This window comes from Gouania willdenowi, unplaced genomic scaffold, assembly GCF_900634775.1.
Source record: "Gouania willdenowi unplaced genomic scaffold, fGouWil2.1 scaffold_55_arrow_ctg1, whole genome shotgun sequence".
In the NCBI taxonomy this organism is placed as follows: domain Eukaryota; kingdom Metazoa; phylum Chordata; class Actinopteri; order Blenniiformes; family Gobiesocidae; genus Gouania; species Gouania willdenowi.
In genome coordinates this window covers 1442532-1468100 of record NW_021145219.1, presented here as the reverse complement: position 1 = coordinate 1468100, position 25569 = coordinate 1442532, and the positions used below count along the sequence as shown (strand labels likewise).

General features: G+C 40.3%; 2 protein-coding genes across 3 annotated transcripts in view; one reads left to right on the top strand and one right to left on the bottom strand.

The window, feature by feature from the left end:
• The window catches only part of fam177a1 (family with sequence similarity 177 member A1), a 21425-nt gene extending 17374 nt beyond the window's left edge, over positions 1-4051 (top strand). Inside the window, exon 5 of the mRNA XM_028442532.1 lies at positions 61-4051. Coding sequence (XP_028298333.1) covers positions 61-264 — 204 coding nt within the window. The 3' untranslated portion in view covers positions 265-4051. The remainder of the gene's footprint in view (positions 1-60) is intronic.
• Positions 1760-25384, bottom strand: ppp2r3c (protein phosphatase 2, regulatory subunit B'', gamma). Of its 2 annotated transcripts, XM_028442530.1 has the most exons (13): positions 25184-25384; positions 24967-25091; positions 14080-14184; positions 13500-13612; positions 13069-13166; positions 12712-12782; positions 11494-11626; positions 7231-7286; positions 6866-6941; positions 4419-4555; positions 2691-2828; positions 2535-2594; positions 1760-2258 (listed from the first exon to the last, which is right to left on the bottom strand). In XM_028442530.1, the coding sequence occupies exons 1-13, from the start codon at positions 25245-25247 to the stop codon at positions 2064-2066; spliced, it is 1371 nt and encodes a 456-aa protein (XP_028298331.1). In that variant the 5' UTR covers positions 25248-25384; the 3' UTR covers positions 1760-2063. The 2 variants fall into 2 exon arrangements, with proteins under 2 accessions (XP_028298331.1, XP_028298332.1); XM_028442531.1 differs by lacking the exons at positions 1760-2258; positions 2535-2594 and adding an exon at positions 6094-6445.
• Between the last annotated feature and the right edge of the window lie 185 nt (positions 25385-25569).

The following is a 25569-nucleotide window of genomic DNA, read 5'->3' as shown; positions in this document are numbered from 1 at the left end:
CACTCACACAGAGGCTAGACTTGGAGAACAAATGTCACCTCTGTCTGTCTTTTTTCTCAGGAGGAGGAGGAAGAGGAGGAGAACCGTCTGGCTGAGGAAGCAGAGCTACGGTTTGTGGAGCAGCAGAGAGGAGAGGATTCAGCTGCTACTGTGGAGCAGCCTGAGCCGTCTGCAGCCTCCTTTGTAAACATCAGCTTTGAGCTGGCGCCAGAGCCGCTAAGGAAGACGGAGAGTAACAGAGTCCCATCTCCTCTGCCATCCTGAACACTCCCACCAGCCTCCTGCCTTTGTTCCACCCATCTATCAGCAGGCAGAGCCCTATGTACTGTAACCCAAAACTGTTTTTCTTTTTTTACTTCTGAAAAGAAGACTTTGGAACACATTCAGGAAAAAGCAACTATTGTCATGGCTGCATCTGTTTTATCGACTTAAAAAGAGAAGTATGTTAAACAAATCCCCAACATTTATCAAACAAGATGACACCTTGCACTGACAGAAATATAATATTGGTAGTTTAATTCTAAAAAACTGCAATGACTTGTACTATTCAAAATATACATATTGTATATAAAAATGCATATATATATATTACTATTGGTATGATTTCATTTTCCCCTGAAATTGAAAGGTTATAAGAAAAGCAATATCAAGAAAACCTATACACAGAACATTTTGATCTAAACAAAAAATAATTCCCAGCTTTTAAGATTATTTTACTGCATCGTGTCCCCTTAGTAGCAGCCAATACTACTTTCTTTTTTCAAGCAATCTGTACAAAACCGTGGGGGCAAAACCTTTACAGTTAAAATAGTTTATTTTAATTGTATCAAAATTGCAAATTAAGATTAAAAGTATTTGTTTTTTAACTACACCTGAAAAACTGCCGTTTCTATAATCACACAAAATGATCAGCTTAATCTACAGCAGCAGGAAGTAGAATTAGGTCAAGTTTTATTTGAATATGAGGGCAATTGTTACCAAAATGATTACACCTGACAGATATGAGAATGCTTTTGTTTACTTTTACTGTACACATGAACAAGCAGAGAGCTTCTATGAAGACAACAAACATTATTTTATCCTTTTGTGTCTCTGAAGTTTTTTAATTTCAATAATCTTGAGTACGCTAGGGACATCTTTTTTTTAATTTATGGACAACATGCTACTCACTCAAGTACCCGTAATTCATACTGTCTCCCAGATGAAATTAGACGTTTATATACTGTATTCTGCTTGAGTAAACAGATTTTCTATGGATACATGGGTTTCCTCCCACTGTCTGAAAACACGTTTTATGTACATCTATGAAACACGATCTATGTTCTTTATTAATTAGTTCAAGATTAGATAGGATGGCCCAAGTATGACGTTACATTGGATTTAGAAGTCCAAGCCTAACCACACCCTTAGACGCCAGTGTCTCCCGGCTGTAGAGTATCCTAAGCCTTTTAAATATATTTTTGTGAGACAAAGTCTTGCTACGGCGAGCAAGACATTTAATTCTTTAATGTTTGCGCATTCTGCAACAAAGTCCACTCCCTTCCCAGCAAGACTCAGCACAAATGGGCGTGAGGCATCACGAAGTAGGCCATCACCTCACAAGTGAAACAATTCTACCATAAGGAGAAGAAATTCAATAGGCTGTGTCCATTGCATCTTTACCATCCAGAACTCACAGCCTGCTACTTGATTGAGCCGACAACCTGTCTGAAGCCATCCTCCTGTGATCTTGGAACATTGAGATAGAAAAGATCCTAAATTAATTATTGGACTTTTAATTACATGCCCACGCATAGTCTCATACCCATAATGATTACACACAAACTGTTTATTTTCTATTTGTCTCTATTACTGGTAAGTTCTCTTCTCTTACCTTATTCTTGTAATTAGCTAGCATTATATTTAACAACATTCATTTAAAAAAATACAGTGATACAAGTCAAGTTTTTTCTGTAGTAACCTGATGTCAGTAGTGCAGCACCACTAGAGTTCTGTCAACAGCACAGAAAGTGTCATTGTCCATCAGAGTGCAGTGCCTCCCACATTCAGTTCTGCTCTCACCCTCATGTGTCATCCACGTCTGCTGTGTTGCTGACATCACTATCATTGGTAACCAGCACTTCCCTGTTTTCGTAGGTCCAGAAGCCGTTAAGGTCAATCAGGATGCTTGCAACTGTGTCACCCTGGCAGCTGTTGACCAGATCCTGGAGTGTTATCTTGTAGGGGTCTTTGGGTTTCACCATGTCAAATATCTCATCCTGAGAGTAAACATGATTCAAATGTGACCGTAAATTAAGTAGCAACATCAACAGGTTTTACCTTCCAAAAAATTACTTTAATAAGAGGTGTTCATAGATTGAAGTGTTCTGTCTTCCACATTCCCTGAGCTAATTATGCTGAAGGCCAATGTAATAAACTTTAGAGACTATACTTGCATAGAGTGCTTTTTAGAGTAAATGTCACCTTGTATCCAAGACGCTGCTCACAATCAATTGATTGAATGATTAAAAAAATTGACTACATCGGAGTGTTACCTTGACATCCTGGAAAGAAACAGGCTCCTGACCATGTAGCTTTATCTGCTCCTGAATGGCCTGAAAAATTAAAAAAAAAAATGCAAAAAAATAAATAAATCAATGTCTCAATTAAGGATTTAGTCTTTGTTTGAGTGAATGCTAAACAGTTGATACCCTAAAGAAGTAGTTGAGCGAAAAAACATTGAGGTATCCTTTATTCTCCATGTCCAAAAGTTTGAAAATGTATTGTAACGCAGCAGGCTCCTTCCTGTTTTCTAGGGCCAACACAAAGTCCAGATATGTCTTATAGTCCTGAGCAAAGAGAGAAAAAGCATTCATGTAATTTAAATACTGCAATGACTGAAATACAAAACCCACAATTTAAAAACACAAGAACCAGTGGCCTCAATTATAAAATAATTCATACTTAAATAGAATCTGGCAAAAATCAATCTATAAGGTTCCACAGGTGAATTAATCTCATACCGCCCACGACACACCCACATTATTCCATTAATGGTAAATGCAAAGGAGGTCATGGATGGTTTTTCCATCTAAATGACCTTGCTGACCAATGGACATTTACACATGATCCTGACACAAAAGAAAAGGAAAATTAAATTCAGAAAGAGGAAGAAGTGCTTGTGAGCGATAGAGGCCAGAAAAAGTATATTATAAATTTGGTGGTAGCAGTAGTTGCATTACTAAAAGAACAAAAGCACACTAAGGTGAAGAAAAAGCAGTCAGAGGCATATGTCATAGTGTGTCTGCGACAGGTGGGGGACAGTATACACCTGAGCCCACACTGCGTTACACCTTTCCATTTGTATCTCCTCATTTCAGAGAGGTATCGGTCCAGCTTCCGCACTATGCAGGTTGATAAAGAACACAGTCTGGGGGTGCACTCTGTTCCAACACTGCTGTGCGTCAGGATAAATTAATCATGTGTTGATGCAATTGTGCACCAAGTTTGTCAGATTGTTGAATGATTGTATGCACATTTTAAGGTTCAAAATACCTTAAAATTCAGTTTCACCCATAGTCTTAATGCGAACATTTATGCATACATTGACTTAAAGTCTCACCAAATTGAAGGAACACATCTAAAAAACGGGAGGCTTAGGTCATATACGTACTCTGATATGAGGACATTAGAAGGATGAGATGGATCTGGCTTCAAATCACTCAGTGAGACAGGTTAGTTCTACCCTACTGATGATGTGTTGTTGCAATAGTAATTCTGCGTCTCCAAAACGCTCGTACTGTGAGTCAGAGTTAATAAACCTGTGTGCACATTCGTACGCTGGTTATTTTTTATAAATCACAAAGTTTGAGTGGGAAGTGTCGAGCCCATCTTTATGCCCCGTTTTGTGTGTGCCCAACGGTTATAAGTGAGGCTCCTGATCTTGTAAGAAACATTGTATTAAATAATTTTTACTACAATGTACCCTCTGGTATTCTCTCTATTTATTTATTTCTATATATGTGATGGTGAACAGAATAAACAGGTGTTGGTGACACATTTCTAACCATTACTTTTACGTGTCCTTCAAAACTTCTTATTTTTCCGTTAAAGTGTTTCTCCATGTTTTTTAATATGCTGCTACTGTGGAAGTGATAATTCATGTATATGTGGATGTGATGTACTACCTTCAGGTGTATTGAGGTACAAAGTGTTGACCCTGACTATAAGTCAAAGTTATTGTGTAGGATTTTTTACTAAGAAGAAAAATGTATTGTATATTCTTGCCAATACAGTTTAATTAACATCAAGACAAAGATCTGCTGATGATAAATTTTGCATTGAGAGAATGTCATTGAATGCTAGCAGTTGATAAAGAATCATCTGCTTTCTTTCCCTCATAACTACAGCCAAAAAAATCCAATAATGTGAGAAAATACCATTTCCCCATCATAGGTGAGACACTCTTGAAACACTCTGTCCAAAAACACTGAGGTAAGTGTGGCAGTGCCATAACGGGACAGTTCCTCCTTGCTCAGCATGCCATTGTGGTCCTTGTCCAAGTTCAGGTACTGGCCTGTGGACACAGACACACATCCATGAGAAAACAAGAAATACTGAAAAACACAAATCAAAGCCAATATTAATGAAAAACAACCTACAAAACTAGAAAAGTAACAGAATGAAAAGCCTTTCTTGAAGCAGACACAGATGTTTTCTTCAGGCCTTGTGATTATTAAAAGCAATGTGTTGCAATAGGTAGTACAATAAGGGTGTATTAGATTAACACAGTGTTAACCCAGTGAATGTTATAAATAAATATACTTAAAGCTTATTTATACGTATAGGTCACATAACCACAGTAACATGCAGTTTTGTGGTTCATTACATTGGTGGTTAAGTGGTAGAGTTCTTGCTTCCCAGAAGGAGACCAGATTACGAGTCGCGGGCAATGCAATTTCCCTTTTTTTTTGTGAATTTCACCTCTGGAGGATCAATGAAGGTATATTCTAATCTACTCTATTCTATGAGAAACGTTAAAAAAAGAATACATTTAATAATCAGTGATTTAGAAAAGTGATCAGCTCCACCTCCTCCTACTGTAACTATAGTAGTTCACTTTATTTATTCTACATGTTTGGGCTACTTATGCATTATGTCTGCCAGCTTTTCTCTCTCTACTTTTTGAGCAGTGCTGCTGTTGCCTTTTTTCCGTATCATGTCTTTCATTTCTTCATACATTATTGGGCAGGTGTACACGAAGCTGTGTGTCAGTGATCCAGACTTTCATCAGTGATTCTGTGGTCGAATTCATGGTCTTCTTAAACTGTGAACACCCACTAATCTTAAACATCCACACCTGGTTTCACTTATTTGTCTCTTTATTCTGCCTCAGCAAAAATGCAACCAGTTTATCCATGATAGCACCAAACAGACTGTCTAAGCCAGGGCGACCATGGTTCAGGTGGTAGTGGGTCGTCTTCTGATCGAGAGGTTGGGGGTTCGATCCCAGTACCTGACTATGTGTCGAAGTGTCCTTGGGCAAGACACTGAACCCTAAGTTGCTCCCAGTGGTCGACTAGCGCCTTGCATGGCAGTCCTGTCCCACTGGTGTGTGAATGTGAGAGTGATTGGGTGAATGAGCTGATATGTAAAGCGCTTTGAGACTGCTTCAGTGTGGAGATAAAGCGCTATATAAAATCAAGTCCATTTACCATTTAATTCTCATTTATCCTGGATGCATTTATCCAACTTTAGTATAAAACCCCCGAGATGGACAAATGATACCATTTACATTAAATCGTTGGCGCACCCACTAAATCATTCCGATCAGTCATTTCATCATGCACACACCATCATGGCATAGACAGAGAAATGCATATGATGCAGGTTTCAAGTTGTCACAAAATAAGAAAGAGAGAGAGAGAGCTGCAGTAGCCCTGGATATAGTAAAAGCCAGCCAGTTTGTAATAGAAGGAAACAATTACCAGCATAAAGTTGTTAAATCACTGCATTAGGTTTGTTTAGGAGCAATGAATGCTCTGGACTCTGAAGCTGATGGAGAAGCTTATGTAAGGAGAACTGACAGACGGAGACAAAGGAGAGATCAGAAACCTCGATGTGATTGTGCTGCAGTAGTGCACGTAGAAGAACAGATGAAGCAGTGCGTCAGTCTGGTTCCAGTAAAAAGTGACCATAAAAATCTGTAAATTAATAGATGTGAGGCAGTGAGAAAAAGACTTCATGTGGAGAAGGAAACTTGTCAGTTGAAACTTTATCAGAATAGGCTCCATTGAAAACTCCATTAAAGCGATAGTAGGCCGCCTACCTGCCCGTTCTGATTGGCCGAGTTGTCTAAAGGGCACTCTCATCAGCCAATAGAGTGTGGCCTTCGTGACGACGAGGCCTTTGTGTGGATTCTTCTTGGAAAATTGCTTAATTATTGGAATGTGGCCAATACAACGCTCTGTAGCCCGGAAATCACGGTATACAGAGAATAAACAACTTTTTCTAACAGGCCTTGGTAATTTTTTTAAATTATACAAGAGTAACATGGCACATTTTTTGTTTAAATGAGTTAAATGTATGCTTTCAATAAAAGTTTTTGCAACCTTAAAAAATCTAGTTTTGCAAAATATATTACAGTATAACAAAAATGTCAAATTATTAGAAAAAAGAAGACAGACTAAAATTAGACTAAAACTAAAACTAATTTCCATGGACTACCTTTGTAAAAAAATTAACTAAACTAAAAGATTAAAATGTGACTGTGAGTGAAGACTACATGATTAAACAAAATCCTTGACAAAATTAACATTGGTACTTTTTGTAATGTGTTGGGGCATAGACATGTAATATATACAGTAGAGGACCTCCAGGCTCTTACCATACACTCTTAATGCTGATGGGGCTGAAAACCAGTTAGACTCCTGACTCTCTTTAGACAGCTCTTCGTCCCTCAGCTTGCAACACATTGGGAACAAAGGGGTGAGACGTTCGGAGAGAAAATATAGGTGAAAAGCAAAGATACTAAATACCAGGAATTAGAACATACTAGATCTTACGTGTGAGACGAATGCTTTTAACATCATTCTGAATTTTCAACATTCTAAACCTAAAGCACAGTTTACCAGTTTTCAAAAGCTGTTTTCCCTGTGGATCTCTGTTTAATCAAGGGTTACTTAAAATGCCTCCACTTTCCATAGGCTTCACCATCAAACACTAAACCATATGAGTGGGTGTCCAGTTTACCTCCAATAGGTCATCCAGAAAACTGCAGGCTAAGATGTCTTGGATTTTAATCTTTCCTGAAAAGAGACCACATATCAAATTTTATATTACAGCCAAAATTGAGAAAACCTGTATGATGGATCTAATCCTCAATAGTATAGTATTTTTTTTTACAGGGCTGCTGTACACATTGAAAATTTTTGGGAGCGTGAGATTCATCAACTCATTCAGAACTGGCTATGGCACCAAAATAAAATCACAGATGCTGCATGTACATTTAATCTGCGGGTTTACAAGTATTTTTTTGTGTAAAATGTTAATTAGCTGCTTTTTTTGTTCATACAACAAAAGTTTAAAAATAAATTGATTCTAATAAAAGTTTTCATTATGTTTATACAGTATGCTATCAATTCAGTGCCGATAATGTATCTACCATCTAAACTGGACAGAAAACTGTATTTTTAGTCCTCAGGGCCAAACTTAACAACCTGTACAAAGAACAGGTTCTAAATTCTTTTGTAGGACTGAAACTTGAACTAGAACTAGAATGTGCATAAGTACAAGAAAAACATCTGTATTTATCAAACACGCAAACATCAGTCGTACGCACCCCAGTAAGTGAGATGTGTTGATAAATCCCACCTGTTCTAAACTAACTCATGCATGCTCAGGCTCATTAGCATTAGAAAATGCCTCCAATTGACCATGTACAGTGCTGATTCCTGATTATTTTGCATATTTATCACACTTAAATGTTTCGGATAATTAAACAAATTTTAATATCTCACAAAGCCAACAAAAATGCAGTTTCCAAATAATGATTTTATTTATCAAAGGAGCATGAGGCAGGATCAAGAAATAAGACTCCATAGTGACACGATGGCCATTGTAGTAACTGCAGTCATCAGCGCACGTGAAGCATTAACAGCAGAGTGGCTGATGCTGTGACACGGTTATTTATTTACTCGCTTGTCTTCTTTCAGTCTCCAAGCCATCTTCTTCGACTTCTTCTTTAACTTCGGCAGAGTGGACGCCTCTCCAACCCGTCGAGAACGCGCATCAGCATCATTTGACGTACAAAATGCAGCACACAGCCTTTTCAAGGCAATATTGAGAGATGTGCTCATTCTTTTTGGTTTCAAACTCTTCATTAAAAGACTTAAAATTAATGTTTATTTTTTTCATAACTCCTACCCTATGCTCAATTAAGGAGGGAGAAGGAAATCCAAACCCATCTGACCCGATGTGAAAAAGTAATGGCCCGTAATTTCGTGTCTTCATAAATCTGAGTTTAGTTTCACAGGCCACACTCAGGCTTGATTACCATTATGATTGTTGCAGGACCGGCCTTACCGACAGGCAACAGAGGCTGGTTTTAAGATTTGTGTTACTGACTAGTAAAGCCAAACAGGAAAGTACAAATGTCCTTGTACTGAAACTCTTACATCTTATTTTAACTTTTGATTGCACTGTTTTGCATTGCTTTTGGATTTTGCACTATACCTGTAGGTGTTGTATTGTATTATTCTAAATTTTAGAAAATTACGTAAACCCAGCCCCTGTGGTTGAGATGTTTCAGTTAAGTATTTATTACTGGAAAACCTTTTTTCTTGAAATGTTTAATTATGTACAGTGGGGCAAAAAGTATTTAGTCAGCCACCAATTGTGCAAGTTCTCCCACTTAAAAAGATGAAAGGCCTGTAATTTTCATCATAGGTTTACCTCAACTATGAGAGACAAAATGAGAAGAAAAAAAATCCAGAAAATCACATTGTAGGATTTTTAATGAATTTATTTGCAAATTATGATGGAAAATAAGTATTTGGTCAATAACAAAAGTTCATCTCAATACTTTGTAATGTACACTTTGTTGGCAATGACAGAGGTTAAATGTTTTCTGTAAGTTTTCACACACTGTTGCTGGTATTTTCGCCTCCTCAATGCAGATCTCCTCTAGAGCAGACTTTCCATTCCCTCCAACGATTTTCTATGGGGTTGAGATCTGGAGACTGGCTAGGCCGCTCCAGGACCATGAAATGCTTCTAATGAAGCAACTCCTTTGTTGCCCGGGCGAAGTGTTTGGGATCATTGTCGTGCTGAAAGACCCAGCCACGTTTCATCTTCAATGCCCTTGCTGATGGAGGGAGGTTTTTACTCAAAATCTCACGATACTTGGCCCCATTCATTCTTTCCTTTACACAGATCAGTCATCTGGTCCCTTTGCAGAGAAACAGCCCCAAAGCATGATGTTACCACTCCCGTGCATTACAGTAGGTATAAAGTTCTTTCTCCTCCAAACACGACGAGTTGAATTTTTACCAAAAAGTTATATTTTGGTTTCATCTGACCATATGACATTCGCCCAATCCTCTTCTGGATCATCCAAACAGTCACTAGCAAACTTCAGACGGTCCCGGACATGCACTGGCTTAAGCAGGGGGACACTTCTGGCACTGCAGTATTTGAGTCCTTGGCGGCGTAATGTGTTACTGATGGTAGCCTTTGTTACTTTGGTCCTAGCTCTCTGCAAGTCATTCACTAGGTCCCCCCATGTGGTTCTTGTGATAATTTGGACCCCATGAGATGATATCTTGTGTGAAGCCCCAGATCGAGGGAGATTATTAGTGGTCTTGTATGTCTTCCATTTTCTAATAATTGCTCCCACGGTTGATTTCTTCACACCAAGCTGCTTACCTATTGCAGATTCAGTCTTCCTAGCCTGGTGCAGGTCTACAATTTTGTTTCTGGTGTCTTTTGACAGCTCTTTGGTCTTGGCCATAGTGAAGTTTGGAGTGTGACTGTTTGAGGTTGTGGACAGGTGTCTTTAATACTGATAACGAGTTCAAACAGGTACCATTAATACAGGTAACGAGTGGAGGACAGAGGAGCCTATTAAAGAATAAGTTACAGGTCTGTGAGAGCCAGTAATATTGTTTGTTTGTAGGTGACCAAATACTTATTTTACTGAGGGATTTACCAATTAAATTTAAAGGCCTCTCTCATATTTTTAAGTGGGAGTACTTGCACAATTGGTGGCTGACTGAATACTTTTTTGCCCCACTGTAATTTAACCAAGGGCACCAAAAAGGCGAGGGCCTGGATTGTTGAATCAAGAAGTCACTTAAAAAAACCTGTCAGACACATTGAAATAAAATGTACGTGTATTTTATTGGAGACTAATGATGGCTGTTCCGTTTATATCATTAAGTAGTCAAAGTTTTACTTTATATTCAGTAACAGGAAGATATCCCACACTTCTCTCATTCTCCATTTCCCTGTGGAATTAAAATGTGATGCTCAAAATATGTATTATTAAGAGATGAACTGCAACTCTGATAAATGATTTGTTTATTGTGTTGCTTTTTGTATAGTTGCCATAGTTTGTGATTGTTGATCACATTAATTATTTTCAATGATATTGATTCTGCCAGTTGTACTGATTATTGTCCAATTATTTGTAGGCTTTAAACTAAGGAAATGCTTGGAAATATCACACATTGATTCCAGTGCTTATTGGATTATTTTCAGTTTGATTTGATTCATCACTTAAGAGATACCTTGATGTTCAACAGTGTTCAGCTACTCGTCTACCTCACAGTGTGCACATCTCACTAGTATTTAAACTAATTACTAGTTATACAAAGGATGTTTTCAGATAATAATAAAATGCACACAATATTTATAAAGACAATGTTTTGATCTTGTAAATTATTTGTGTTTTTCTTAAACCGTTTCAGAAGAACCTTGTGTAATAGACTAGTTGACTAGTCGATAAGGAAACGTCAGTGTAGTCAGCAGTTAGCAACATTCCTCATTTAAACAGATTACAAAGGGGCACTAAACTTATTCCTGCCTCAGAAGCGCATAGAGGGAACTGTGCTTAAATTGATGAGAGAATACGTGTAAACCCGGATTTGACACCCACATTTAAGGGCTGCTCCACCCAGAACGCATATGTAGAATTAAGGCATGTAGTGACATGCTTAAGTCGAGGAGGAGAGTCCTGCACGGTCAGAATCTGCACTGCCAGAATCCGCGCAGCTGTGCGGCTCTTCTTTTTTACGCGCATGGGAGACTAGGGCCCTGAGTGCATTTTCTTTTTAGTTTCACTGTTTGACCTCTATGTTTTGTCTGTATACATGGAAAGAGTTATGCTTGAATTTACACACAAGTACAAGTTGATAAATCCCATACTTTCTGGGGGTATGTCCTTATGCATCTTTGCTAGGCACAGTTTATAAATGAGGCCTCAGGTATTGAGTGCGATTCAGAGTTCAAACTTACCAGTTCGAAGTGGGTCCAAGAAAAAAAAGAATTTGCGCACAGCCGTGCAGACATAGAAAGAGTAGAAGGATTTCTCCAGCCCATCTAGCTGAGGTAGAGTGGGAATCAGCTCCAGGATGTAGTTTTCAAGATCCTTCATAAAAGAAAAAATCAGCACTTAAAGCTGCAGTATGTAGAATTGTGAGACTTGAATAGAAACAATTACACTTTCCCTCCATGTTTCGAAACCTATTGTCCCTTACCGGTATCCTCTTAAACGCACATAACTGTTGAGCTCTTCACAACTTTTTTCTCAATAGAGACTAGTGACAAATGTAGAAAGGGACTTTATCTTAGGTTATTGGAGAGTTTTCTGATGTTTTACATCAAAGCATGCATCATTCTCTAGTTACCGTCGTCACAGCAGCGGGTGCTGCCGTAATCCCCTCCTCCACCACAAAATTCACACAAGCAGCCACAGTGATCGTAGCTGCCAGTCAGAGCAGACACACTCCACTCTAAGTCTAGACCATAGACTGTAAAAAGAATGGACAGGACAAGCTCCCCGATGGAGTGAAGCTATTTTTTAAGAGCTCCCCCGGCTGACTGGCTGCAGTATAGGTCATAAACCCCACCTCCTCAATGTTAACGGAAGGGATGTGGGTCAAACTGTAAAGTTAAAATACTCGTCCAAACCTAACTCTGCCGTGATCATTAATTATTATCACTAAATATTGTGTTCAAGTGCTCATTTTTCTGTAAAGTTTGTTTTAAATTAAGGTTATTTAATTAAAGGTTATTCGAGGTTGATTAACGGGATTTCACGTCATATATGACAATGATTGACAGCCTCGGGTCTTGCGTAGCTATCTTTGTGAATAGCAGTTATGTTGTGAAGGAAAGCCAAGAGGCGTGATTTTCTTCATTTTTAAATAGAGTACGTTATTTGAGTTGAAATATATCATGGATTTGTACTAACCTCTATGATCTGAACAACATGTTGGTAGAATTTCCAGCGGGAAAGATACTTATATGGGTGGGGCATGTTACCAGGGCTCCTCCTGCCGGACCTTACTGAACAGACTCTGGTTCCAAATGATGTCAAATTTGCAAGATGGAAGCACCCCTAATCTCCGTATTTTGGCTTATAAGAACTTTGAGTGGGCATATTTTCATGATGCTTAAAATGAAAACATGTTTGCATGAAATAGTAAAGCAAGATGAAAGTGTGATTCTTACAGACTCTCTGAGGTAGCCCCGTCCTGCTACGTCGTAAAGGCTCAGGCCGATTCTGGTCTGATGCAGCCACACTTGAACCAAAAAGATATTAGACGTAGGCAGAGGGAAAGAAAATATGTTAATTACAGATATTTTACTTTCAGGGTGCATAGATATAAGCAGAGTAAAGGTGTTAACTTTAACAAGTGTTAAAAACTTACTCTTGAAAAACTTTAGTGTTAGTGTCAATAGACAATATATCTTTAACAGAGAGAGGAAATACAGTAACTTAAATACGATAATGGGATTATTCAGGGTACCATATCTTCACACAAAAAATTGAAAGTCAGGGGAGGTCCAATGTGAGTAAATTCAGACCTTTTCTCATGACATAGTTAAAGAACTGCATGATGGAAATCCTGCCATATGGGTCGCTGTGGAACAGCTTGGCGTACACTCTTGATGTAAAAAATTTCCTAAACAAAAATAGTTGCTTTATTAAACACTTGACAGTCATTAAGAATAATTACAACCATGTATTGAGAGAAAATGCTTTGTTTGTGAACTTCAAAGTTTGTAACTCATACATCACACCCCAATTTTTAAGTTAACATTACTGACGGTTCAAAAAGACGCTGGGCTGACACTGACCCAGAACCAGCTGCAAATACACAATCATTGTTCTAAGGTTTTTTTTTTACATAAACAAAAGTACATAGAAAAGTAAAGGTGGCAGAAGAATTTCTCACCATTCACCTAATCTAAGCATTGTCAACACCTCTGCACCTGTCCTGATAGTGGTTACTTACTTGCTCTTAGGCCCAGCTTCCTCTCCGACCTTCAGGTAGGCTTCATAGTTGATCATGGCCTCATCTCCACTCAACGGTGCCACCTGGTGCTTATCGAGCAGAAACCACAAGTTCTACAGCAAAACATAAAGATAGTTTCCACCTGAGTGAGCAAAGACCTCATGCACACATTTGTTCAGTGAATGTTGCTCTCAGGAGGCAAAACTGTTTACCGACCATCATCCCTGGTGGGATGACTGAACTGGCATAGCCACTGGACATCTCAGTGAACCAAATGTTCAGAAAAACCTTGATTGAAGTTGTGGGAAGAGTGATGCACTCATGAACTCAAAGTTTTACTAACATAGAGCGGATGTGGAGATTAGTGCAGGCTAATTGTCCCCAAGATGGCAGCAGTGCAGCATAACAGCTGTTCAATTAAAATAACTGGGAAAGAAGGTAGAGAAAACCTTACAACTGCAATATCGTAGGGTTTCAAGAAATCTAAATGTCACTTTTTTTCCAATATGGTGCAGCCCGAACCTCATGCAATCCATGCTTTACTTTAAGCAAAAGAATATTCAACGCATGGTTGTCTTACCTGCAATTCCTCATTATCAAGCAGTTCTCTGCTCTTCCTCTGAAGAAACACCGCTCTGGATTCCTCTCTCAATTTCTGAAGCAACACCTCATCTTCTGCAGGGAGCTGCAATCGAACAAAATCACTATTGTCACTTTTATTCATGAACTGTTGCTTCTCAAAGTGATACATCTTTTTTCCCTATTATAAATATTAATGCTGCAGTTTGTAGAATCCTCTCTCCGCTCCGTTTTGAAACCAAAACTCAATCTCCTTTACCAGTATGTTTTGCGAACGATCTTAGCAACTTTTTTTCAACAGAGACTAGTGACAAATAGGGATGGGAATTGATAATTGATTAGATTCCTTACCGATTCTCATTGGGTGAGGGAATTAAATAATACAAATGTATTTATTTGCTTTAACTCTGTATTATATTATCATTGTCTCTTTAATTTCTTGCAGGGATATCAGCTCTCTTTTAATTCACCAGGTATAGATTGTTTTCGCTGAATAATTGCATATATAAAAGCTCAATATAAAATTGATTATTATCAAAAAATAATTATTATTACAACATATGATACATTTTGGCTACAAACATTTGAGAATATTTACAGTTCTCCTTTTGAACTTGAACAACTTGATCCAAAACTAATTCAGACATAAAACAAATAATTATTCTGTAAAAAAAGAACATGACCAAAAGTACAGCAGCACTTGTTATGTATTTAAACGGTAAAGATTTAGTTTAGCCTTTAGCCGAGATGTGTGTTCTTGTGGAAGTTTGTTGTTTTCGGAAGAGAAATCAGTGCAAGAAGCAACTTTAGCACGAGTGTACAGAACCCGGAAGTCATTAGCATAGCAACAGAGACGCTACAAACACAGCACGGAGGACAGCGGAGCTGTGGGGAGAGGAGGTGGATTCTCCGCAATGGACAGCAAACTATAGGGTGGAAGGACCTTCACTTGGAGCTAGCATAAACACACAATATACAGGACCTGGAGGAGTTTATCGTTGCGTATTTGCGACGTAAGAGGAACCGATAAGCGGAATTGACAGGCAAGCCAACTAACGATTCCTAGGAATTGGATTACCTAGAACCGGCTTTCGATTTCCATCCCTAGTGACAAATGTAGGGACGTTATCTTGTGTCAGTGGAGATTTTTCTGGTGTTTTAGAGACTCTGACACTCGATTTGTCAAGTCTGTTCTCATTCTCCCTTTGAAGCCAGTGTGTGTGTACGGCGGACCCTCCGCAGTCATGGAGGTCTGCGAGGACGCAAAGTAAAAAAATATGTTCCTCCTCAGTGTTTGTGACTTTATTCTGTTGCTTCTTCACCTCGGTCTGCCTTTTTCCGCTTGATTTGCAGAGTAACTTACGCTGTTATGGGGAATTGTGCTGGAGTGTCCATGAACGCGCCTGACTTCAGTCGAGCAGCCAATAGAAATGCCCAAAACAGCTCATGGAGCACATGTGTTTGTAGAAAGATCTCTGATTAGCTGACATCCAGCATCACACTCCTGCATTTATAAACTTCATGCATGGGCTATGAGAAGGAGATGAGATTCACTGTCCACTCGGAACACTTTGGATTACAAAATGCTCAAAGATGATCATGGCTTTTTGACCAAATGATGCCAAAAAAACCTTACAAACTGCAGCTTTAAAGTGTAAGTACACCCCTGGTGTTTGCTGACCGGCCACTAGGGGGAAATGAGTAGATTATAGGCAGGGGCTCCTGCAGCAGTTAAAGGAGACATATCATGCTTTTAAATCCTTCCTTTTTACATATAAATCATACAGTTGTGGTCTATATAAAGCAGAACTGCAAAGCTTGGGTCTGAATTCCTCATTATTATAGCTCCCCAGGCCCCTTTTCTACCCCTTTTCTGATGTCCTTCTGAGAGCAACTCGTTTTGGTGCGGTCTCTTTAAATGCAAATGAGACACTTCATACCCCGCCCCCTCTCCAGGTTGCAGCAGTGACACTCGGTTCAACTCCACCCTGTTCGGCCATTTTTGTAGTTTGAAAGAAGAGATACGATTGTTTAGCAGCGCAGAAAATGTTTATTCACACTTTATTTACAAAATGTCAACAACGGAAGACTTGTCCATCCAGCCTTACATGTTCGAGCCAGAGTCGGACCCGGCGGAGCGAGATGAAAATGAAAATGATGAACCTGCAGAACCCTAACAAGTGAGCTAACACACGCACCGAGCTAACGCTAGCGCCAAGCTAACATCACGAAATGCATTTTAAGACAGTCTTTTCGGAGACAAAAACGGCAAAATGAAATGACTAATGAAAACTTTAGACTTAAATTAAATCACCTAGGCCATATCATCAAGGATCTAAAACGAGCACACAGCGCTAACATATGAAGACGGTGCAACTGCTAATGCTAACAAAACAATGACAGGGACGTCTTATCACACTTTTTAGCGTTATTTACAGCTTACCAAAGTGCTCTGTTCGTCGTCTCCAAAGATAGAAGGAATTGAACCCTCAATCAGACAAAGTCTTTCGGCAAATCCTTCTTTATACTGGCGAAGTGGTCATCCTTGAAGTGCTTCGCGCACACAAAAATGACCTTACCCACAGATGTGGATACATTTCTGCAAAAAATAAAACTCAACCAGGCACTTTGAAAAGGTTCTGATGCTGGGAAACGGTGTAATGAAGCGTGTGGGTTACTACATCCAACAACCAAACATTTTGACTTATCCTCTCATAACTTTGGCATCCTTGAGCTAGGACTACAAAATAAAAGCGAGAAATAAAAATGGCGGATTGCTCGAAGTGTTGGGCCTGGAGTCGATTTGGCAGTTCCGCTGCAAATACTGTGACGTTATTGTTCAAAAAACATAATAGAGAATCGAAAAATCGAAACAGATTGAAAAATATGACCAAAACAGAATATAAAGATATCAACAGAGCACCTGAAGGGACTAATTTGAACTTTTCTGTACTTCTGAACACTCTAAATATACAACAAAATGCATTTAAGGGCTAAAAAAAGGGATTTAGCATGATATGTCCCCTTTAAAATGCACAGTCTATACTCATTAGATCATTGCCCAATCTCATTAGATCTCGGAAGTTAAGTAGGTCTGGGCCTGGTTAGTAGTTGGATGGGAGACCACTGATAATTCCAGGTGCCACAGTGGGGTGGCAGTCACCCCAGTGGTATCTGTCATTGTGTCCTTGGGTAAGACACTTCACCCTCGTATGAATGTAGGCTGAGGATGCACACAGATGCACTAAGTGTACCAGAAACATTGGATTAAATTATATTTCCTTGTTTGAAATGATAAAAAATAAGAGGTAGTAACATTTGGTAAATATACTTAATTCACAATATTTAATTTCAAGTAAAACCATATTTTTCATTAGTCCAGGGTATTACTGGTCAATGGTGCTGTGGCTGAGGCCGTCCGCTCTGCAGCACCTCGGCTTCCACCCACTGCAGCCCCGTCCTCCCTCCCGCAGCACCTCGCCCTCACGGGGTAGTCCTGCCTATAGGTCTCGCTGGTCTCTATAGACCCTCTCCCTCCAGAGTCTGCCATGCGCCTCCTCCTCCACCAGTGCCAGATTAGCCACTGTGTGTCTTTATGCATTGTGTGCGCATTTCTTTTCATAACAGCTACAGGTGTTGCAGCCAATTGATCAGCAGTTTTGTGCAATGATCATGTGATTTTGATACTAATATTAATGTAAAACTGTATTTGTAAACGCACACACACGCACGTCACTTACTCCCTGGGGTGTCGGTATAATTATTTCCTCCTTTGTTTTTGCAAATATATTCTTCATATATGACATGCATTGTGGAATGTGCAATGTGTTTGATTATTTCACACAAACTATTAATTTCACAGAGCTGTCTTTAATTTCATCCTTCTCTTGTTGTGTCGTGGAGGTGCGCACATTATCGTCCAAGGTTTTTTTTTATAAATCCCAAACTTTGCTTATACAGTGGTATGCAAAAGTTTGGGCACCCTTGTAAATGTTCATGATTTTCCTTAATAAATAATTGGTTGTTTGGATAACAAATTCCAGTTAAATTTATCATATAGGAGACAAACACAGTGATATTTGAGAAGTGAAATAAAGTTTATATGATTTACAGAAAGTGTGCTAGAATTATTTAAACAGAATTAGGCATGTGCATAAGTTTAGGCACCCTTGCATCTTATTGATTTTAATACTCTTAGCACTAATTATTGGAACTCAAAATTGTTTTGGTAACCTCAGTGATCCTTGATCTTAGGGTCTGGATTATGGTGGGAGGTATTTTGGACCATTCTTCTCTGCAGATCATCTCTAGTTCAGTCAGGTTTGATGGTTTCCGAGCATGGACCGCCCGTTTTAAAGCACACCATACATTTTCAATAATATTCAGGTCTGGGGACTGAGACGGCCATTCCAGGATGTTGTACTTGTTCCTCTGCATGAATGCCTTAGTAGATTTTGAGCAGTGTTTAGGATCATTGTCTTGTTGAAAGATCCAGCCCCGGCGCAACTTCAACTTTGTCACTGATTCCTGGACATTGTTCTCCAGAATCTGCTGATATTGAGAGGAATCCATGCGCCCCTCAACTTTAACAAGATTCCCAGTGCCTGCACTGGACACACAGCCCCACAGCATGATGGAACCACCACCAAACTTTACTGTAGGTAGCAAGTGCTTTTCTTGGAATGCTGTGTTCTTTTTCCGCCATGCATAACGCCCCTGGTTATGCCCAAATAACTCTATTTTAGTTTCATCAGTCCACAGCACCTTGTTCCAAAATGAAGCTGGCTTGTCCAAATGTGCTTTAGCATACCTCAAGCGACCCCGTTTGTGGCGTGTGCAGAGAAAAGGCTTTTTCCGCATTCCTCTTCCATACAGCATCTCCTTGTGTAAAGTGCGCTGAATAGTGGAACGATGCACAGTGACACCATCTGCAGCAAGCTGATGTTGTAGGTCTTTGGAGCTGGTCTGTGAGTTGACTGTGACTGTTCTCACCATCCTGCGCCGCTGCCTTTCGGAGATCTTTCTTGGTCTTCCACTTCGGGCCTTAACTAGAACTGTGCCTGTGGTCTTCCAATTCCTCACAATGTTCCTCACAGTTGAAACTGAAAGCTTAAATCGCTGGGATAGCTTTTTGTATCCCTCCCCTAAACCATGATGTTGAATAATCTTTGTTTTCAGGTCATTTGAGAGGTGTTTTGAGGCTCCCATGTTGCCACTAATCAGAGAAGATGCAAAGAGGAAACACCTAGAATTTTCCTACTTAAATACCCTGACTCATGATTGGATTCACCTGTGTATGGAGATCAAGGATCACTGAGGTTACCAAAACAATTTTGAGTTCCAATAATTAGTGCTAAGAGTATTAAAATCAATAAGATGCAAGGGTGCCTAAACTTATGCACATGCCTAATTCTGTTTAAATAATTCTAGCACACTTTCTGTAAATCGAATAAACTTTATTTCACTTCTCAAATATCACTGTGTTTGTTTCCTATATGATAAATTTAACTGGAATTTGTTATCCAAACAACCAATTATTTATTAAGGAAAATCATGAACATTTACAAGGGTGCCCAAACTTTTGCATACCACTGTATGTGGCGTACGCTTTCTTTTGTACGTACGCTGCATTTATAAATGAGGCCCTGGCTCGGTTTCAGTTTCGACAACAAGTGTTTTTTTTCCCCTGCATTTGCTCTCCTCACCTGGAATCCTTTATTATCAACAGCAAACCCTTCTATTCTCCCCGTGAGTTCGCTTCATTCATCCTGGTTGGCGTGTACATCCCACCGTCAGCTGATGTGCGCGAGGCACAGCGCACACTCGCCGACCAGATCCTGTGCATGGAGCGGACCTACCCGGACTCTTTTATCATTGTGCTTGGTGACTTTAATAAAGGTAACCTCTCACACCAGCTCCCCAAATATAGACAATTAATTAAATGTCCGACCAGAGAGGAGAAGACACTGGATCACTGTTACACCACACTAAGCAGTGCTTATCACGCCGTTTCCCGTGCTGCACTGGGCCAATCGGACCATTTGATGGTCCATCTGATTCCTTCATACAGACAGAGGCTGAAGCTCTGTAAACCTGTGGTGAAGGAATCTAAACAATGGACCAGTGAAGCAGTGGAGAAACTCCAGGAGTGTTTGGACTGGACTGACTGGGATGTTTTCAGGTCTGCGAACAGTTCTCTGGATGAGTTTACAGACGCTGTGACGTCCTACATCAGCTTCTGTGAGGACAGCTGTATTCCATCAAAGACCAGGGTGAGTTATAACAATGACAAACCCTGGTTCACAGCTAAGCTCAGAGGGCTGAGGACAGACAAAGAGGTCGCTTTCAGGAGTGGAGACAGAGCCAGGTACAGAGAGTCGAAGTACACGTTTGAAAAGGAGGTGAGAAAAGCCAAACGTTTGTACTCAGAGAAGCTACAATATCAGTTCTCTGCAAATGACTCGGCTTCTGTCTGGAGAGGGCTCAGGCAAATTACAAACTACAAGCCCAGAGCCCCTGCTGCTGCTAACGACCTCTGCCTGGCCAACAGTCTGAATGAGTTCTATTGTAGATTTGACAGACAATGGGACAGACCTGACTCCAACCCCCCTCACACCTCTGACCAGCCTCACTCCAACACCTTCACCCCCCACATCAAAGCTACAGTTTCACCCCAGCTGCCTACAGAGGCTCTCTCCCCTATCTTCCCCCCCTCCTCCCCCCCTCCTACAGAGACACCTTTCTCCATCAAAGAGAGAGATGTGAATAGACTTTTCAGGAGACAAAACCCCCGTAAGGCTTGTGGACCGGACTCTGTCTCTCCCTCTACCTTGAAGCACTGTGCTGATCAGCTGTCTCCAGTGTTCACAGACATTTTTAACACCTCACTGGAGACATGCACCGTACCAGCCTGTTTTAAGGCCTCCACCATCGTTCCTGTCCCTAAAAAGCTGAGGATCACAGGACTTAATGACTACAGACCCATCGCTCTGACATCTGTGGTCATGAAGTCCTTTGAACGCCTCATGCTCTCCCACATCAAGGACATCACCGACCCCCACCTGGACCCCCTGCAGTTTGCCTATAGATCCAACAGGTCAGTAGACGATGCTGTAAACCTGGCTCTCCACTTCATCCTCCAGCACCTGGACTCCCCAGGCTCCTACGCCAGGATCCTGTTTGTGGACTTCAGCTCTGCTTTTAATACAATAATCCCAGCTCTCCTTCAGGACAAGCTTTCCCAGCTGAACGTGCCAGACTCCACCTGCAGGTGGATCACAGACTTCCTGTCTGACAGGAAGCAGCACGTGAAGCTGGGAAAAACCATCTCTGCTCCCCGGACCATCAGCACTGGATCTCCTCAGGGCTGTGTTCTTTCTCCTCTGCTCTTCTCCCTGTACACCAACAGCTGCACCTCCTCTCACCAGTCGGTCAAACTCCTGAAGTTTGCAGACGACACGACCATCATCGGTCTCATCGCTGATGGAGACGAGTCCGACTACAGGTGGGAGACAGACCGGCTGGTGTCCTGGTGCAGCCAGAACAACCTGGAGCTCAATGCTTTAAAGACAGTGGAGATGATAGCAGACTTCAGGAAGAACCCAGCCCCCCTCACCCCCCTCACCCTGGGAGACTCTACAGTGAGCTCTGTGGAGTACTTCTGCTTCCTGGGGACCATCATCACTCAGGACCTCAAGTGGGAGCTGAACATCAGCTCCCTTATCAAAAAAGCTCAGCAGAGGATGTACTTTTTGCGGCAGCTGAAGAAGTTCAGTCTGCCAACAAAGATGATGGTGAACTTCTACAGCTCCATCATCCAGTCCATCCTCTGCTCCTCCATCACCATCTGGTACGCTGCAGCTACGGCCAAGGACAAGGCCAGACTGCAGCGTATCATCCACTCTGCAGAGAAGGTCATCGGCTGCAATCTGCCCTCCCTCCAGGACCTGTACGCCTCCAGGATTTTGAGGCGTGCAGGAAAGATTGTGGCCGACCCCTCCCACCCCGGTCATAAACTGTTTCAATCTCTCCCTTCTGGTAGGAGGTTTCGGTCCATCAGGACCAGAACCTCCAGACACAAAAACAGCTTCTTTCCCTCTGCCACCATCCACATGAACACACCCCAAGTCACCCACTGAACCCCCCCCCCCCCACCCGATCACCACCTCCACCAGCTTGATACCTGCTGCACTGTATATATATATATTTATATTTATATTTATCCTATTTATCCTTTATTCTCTATCTATCCTTTATTTATCCCTCATCCTTTATATTTATCATTATTATTATTATTATTGTTGCTGGGTTGTGCTTTGTTGTTCTGTTTTTATTTCTTTTATTTCTTTTTGTTGCTTGTTTTGTGCACCAACCACCAAGTCAAATTCCTTGTACTGTCCTCAAAACTGTACATGGCAAATAAAACATTTCTGATTCTGATTCTGATTCTTCTTGTTTACCCAGGCTCTGTGTTCTTGGTTTTCCTTTTTGTGTTTTTTGATTACCTCTGCCTCCCTGAAGTGACCACCTGTGTGTCAAATCACTGCTTGTCTGACCATGCCTCAAAGAACAATAAATATTGGTTTATTGCACCTGAGCTCCGCCTCCATCCATGCATTTGGGTCTGCACCTACACCTGCAAGTGACACTTATGAGTTCTTTAAGGATACGTGGTAAAAAAAGTTGTCTGAATAAATAAAGGCTGTGGCTATTCATACAGAAATGTATGAAGAGTCTATTCATTCGGAGTGCTCCTCATTCGTCAGTTTAGGTAAAAGCGAGATTCGAACCCACGTTAGTGGAAGGACGGATCACTCGGCTATCCTGGCTCAGTGGAAGCACACTCTGGTGAGCATGCGTGACCGGCGGGGGTCATAGGTCAAGAGGGATATAAATGTCAATACGACGCTGTTTGTGTTACGTGCTGAGATTTTCAGCGGACTTTTTGGCCAATAAAGGTAGGCCTAATCTATCTGACATTCCAATATATTGCAAGTGCATGAGGAATCACAAAAAAAAGTGCCTTGTATAATCTATGGTTAGGTGAATGTGTGAATAAACAGTATGAATATTAATTATATTATAAATTATAACTAAATATATATTAATGGTAGTGGTACTGAAAAATACACAGAGAAGAACAGAATATACTGTATCGCCTATTTCTTGACTTGGTCTAATCTTGATGTGTTCATGACTTATTGATCCATATCACAGACATGTACTGTACATGTATAAAAACTAGCCATTATATGACACTAGGGATGTGGACCAGGTAGGTATTACAGTATGAGTTCTCACTTTGAAAAGGTACATTTATGAGGTACACCATTCATTAACCATGGATTCATATGATGATATTTATTCAGCTATTATATTATTTAAATTTACAAATTTGAAGGAAGTGCACAATATGGACAGGTCATTTTATTTGTTTAGTCTTGCTCTTTTTTTCTGCGTGTGTATAATTATCATTATTAGTGTTGTTTTTTTTAAATACACCGCTCTTTGCCGTTTATACTACACATATATTTGGGCCCGAGCGCGAAGGGCCTCTTGCTCTCATAGTGGCCACACTACGAGGGAAGGGGTGGAGCCTATGCGAACGCCATCAGTTACCAGGAACCCTCGTCATGTTGTAGGCATGTCTCTGCGCTTTCCAAAAATGTACAGTTCATGGTACTCAAAAAGTGGGAAACATTGTAATTGGGCTGGAATATTTTTACTTTCTTCTTTGTTTCCCGGTGTCGGAACCAACTCACCTACTTTTCACCCACTGAACCATTATGTAGAGTCTCAAAAATTAAATCGCGCGCTTCTCTAAATTTCTGGCTATTTCCGATTTTAAAAATGGGCCAGCGCCCCCAAATACGTCAAAAAGGCATTACGAAATAGGAATTGCCAAAACAAATAATTAATCGTAGAATCATGAAAATTGACACAGAAGTAGACCATGACAAGACAAGTAAAAAATGTTTTTCAGACCACGCCAAAAAAACATACAGGAAGTCCAGAATATTCAACTGAATATTGCAAATTGCAAAATTTTAACGCATTTCTCCTAGCATGTTTCATTGACGGGGTTCAAAATCGCAGGAGATCATCTAGAGAAGTGGGACACCGAAATCTATCCATGGATTTTTGATAACTTTTACGGTGTTTGCAGAGCAGAGCTGTGAATTTTGGGCAAAAATGACAAAATATGAATTTTTTAGAAAATGCTAGAAAGCAGCGGAGCAAAGCGGTACGGCAAAGGCGATGCGGCGAGGGCGTGATTTATCGCCGCTTGCGGCAATATCATACTTTATTTTCTGATTCTGATTTAGTGAACAGCACTGATCAGCCGATTCATGTTTCCAAAATTTGACCATAACCTGGGTCAATGTTGAAACGTCAGGCAAAACAGTAATTTTCAGCTTGTGTGCAGCATTAGCTTCAGCAGCTATCTGTCTTTTTGCCTTGGAGACTGACAACACGTTTGCACAAAAAATCTTTTAAGGAATCAACGCTCCAACGGCAAAACTAATCAAAATCTCTGCCAGACTCGCTTCCTCCACCGTCAGCCATAGCGTGTTTATCCCTCTTGACCTAATGCGGAAGAACTGAACCAGAGTGAGAGCGTGAAAAGGAGTGTGAGTCCGAGGGTCTATGGATCAATTTCCGTACAATAGATACTTGGATACATAAAACATTATTTCATATATTATTTGTCTACTACTAATGCATCATAGATATATTTGATGGCTTTAACCCAATGCATGCATTGTAGCTGTTTAAGTGTAATTGTTAGAATTGACGATGTAACTAACCCAAAAGTGTATGCAATAACTGTGTATGACAGACTGCTCCATGTGCACATATTGATTATTGTAGAACTAAAGTGTGTTACCCTGTAGTAGAACCGAGGGACAGTCCGATAGCTTTGCTCTTTGTCCAGCCTGGCTCTCCACTCAGAGTAATACTTTGTCAACAGCTCGGTTTCCTCTGCTTTATTCTCCTCTTTACTTCTTTCACCTGTAAAGCAACACAAATAAAATAGGAAAACGGAATATAAGCCTCGGTGTGACAGCTCGGTTAGCTTAGCATCACACCAACTAGCTACTTACTTTTTGAGTTTGCGATCCTCTTCCTCAAAATGTTTGACCAATGACGCTGTTCTTCTTCAACCATATTTTTCCAGCAAAAGTTCACAGTTAGGATTTAAATTGTCAAAATTTGGTAAAGATCGGTAAATTAAAATTTAATATCCAAACTAATCGAAGCAATGTCAGAATGTGTGTGTTGTGAGCTTTTGAGGCCACCGTATTACACAGTTGCGGGGAAAATACCATAAAGCGCTCAGCAGAGACACTTACAAAATAAAAGTCCAGCACTGAATTTGATATGCATATAAATGACAATGCCAAGTCTGAAATTGACAACACTTACTATTAATTAATGAATCTTATTTATTTGAATGATTTTTCTCCAGAAATGTGTAGACGTATCTACT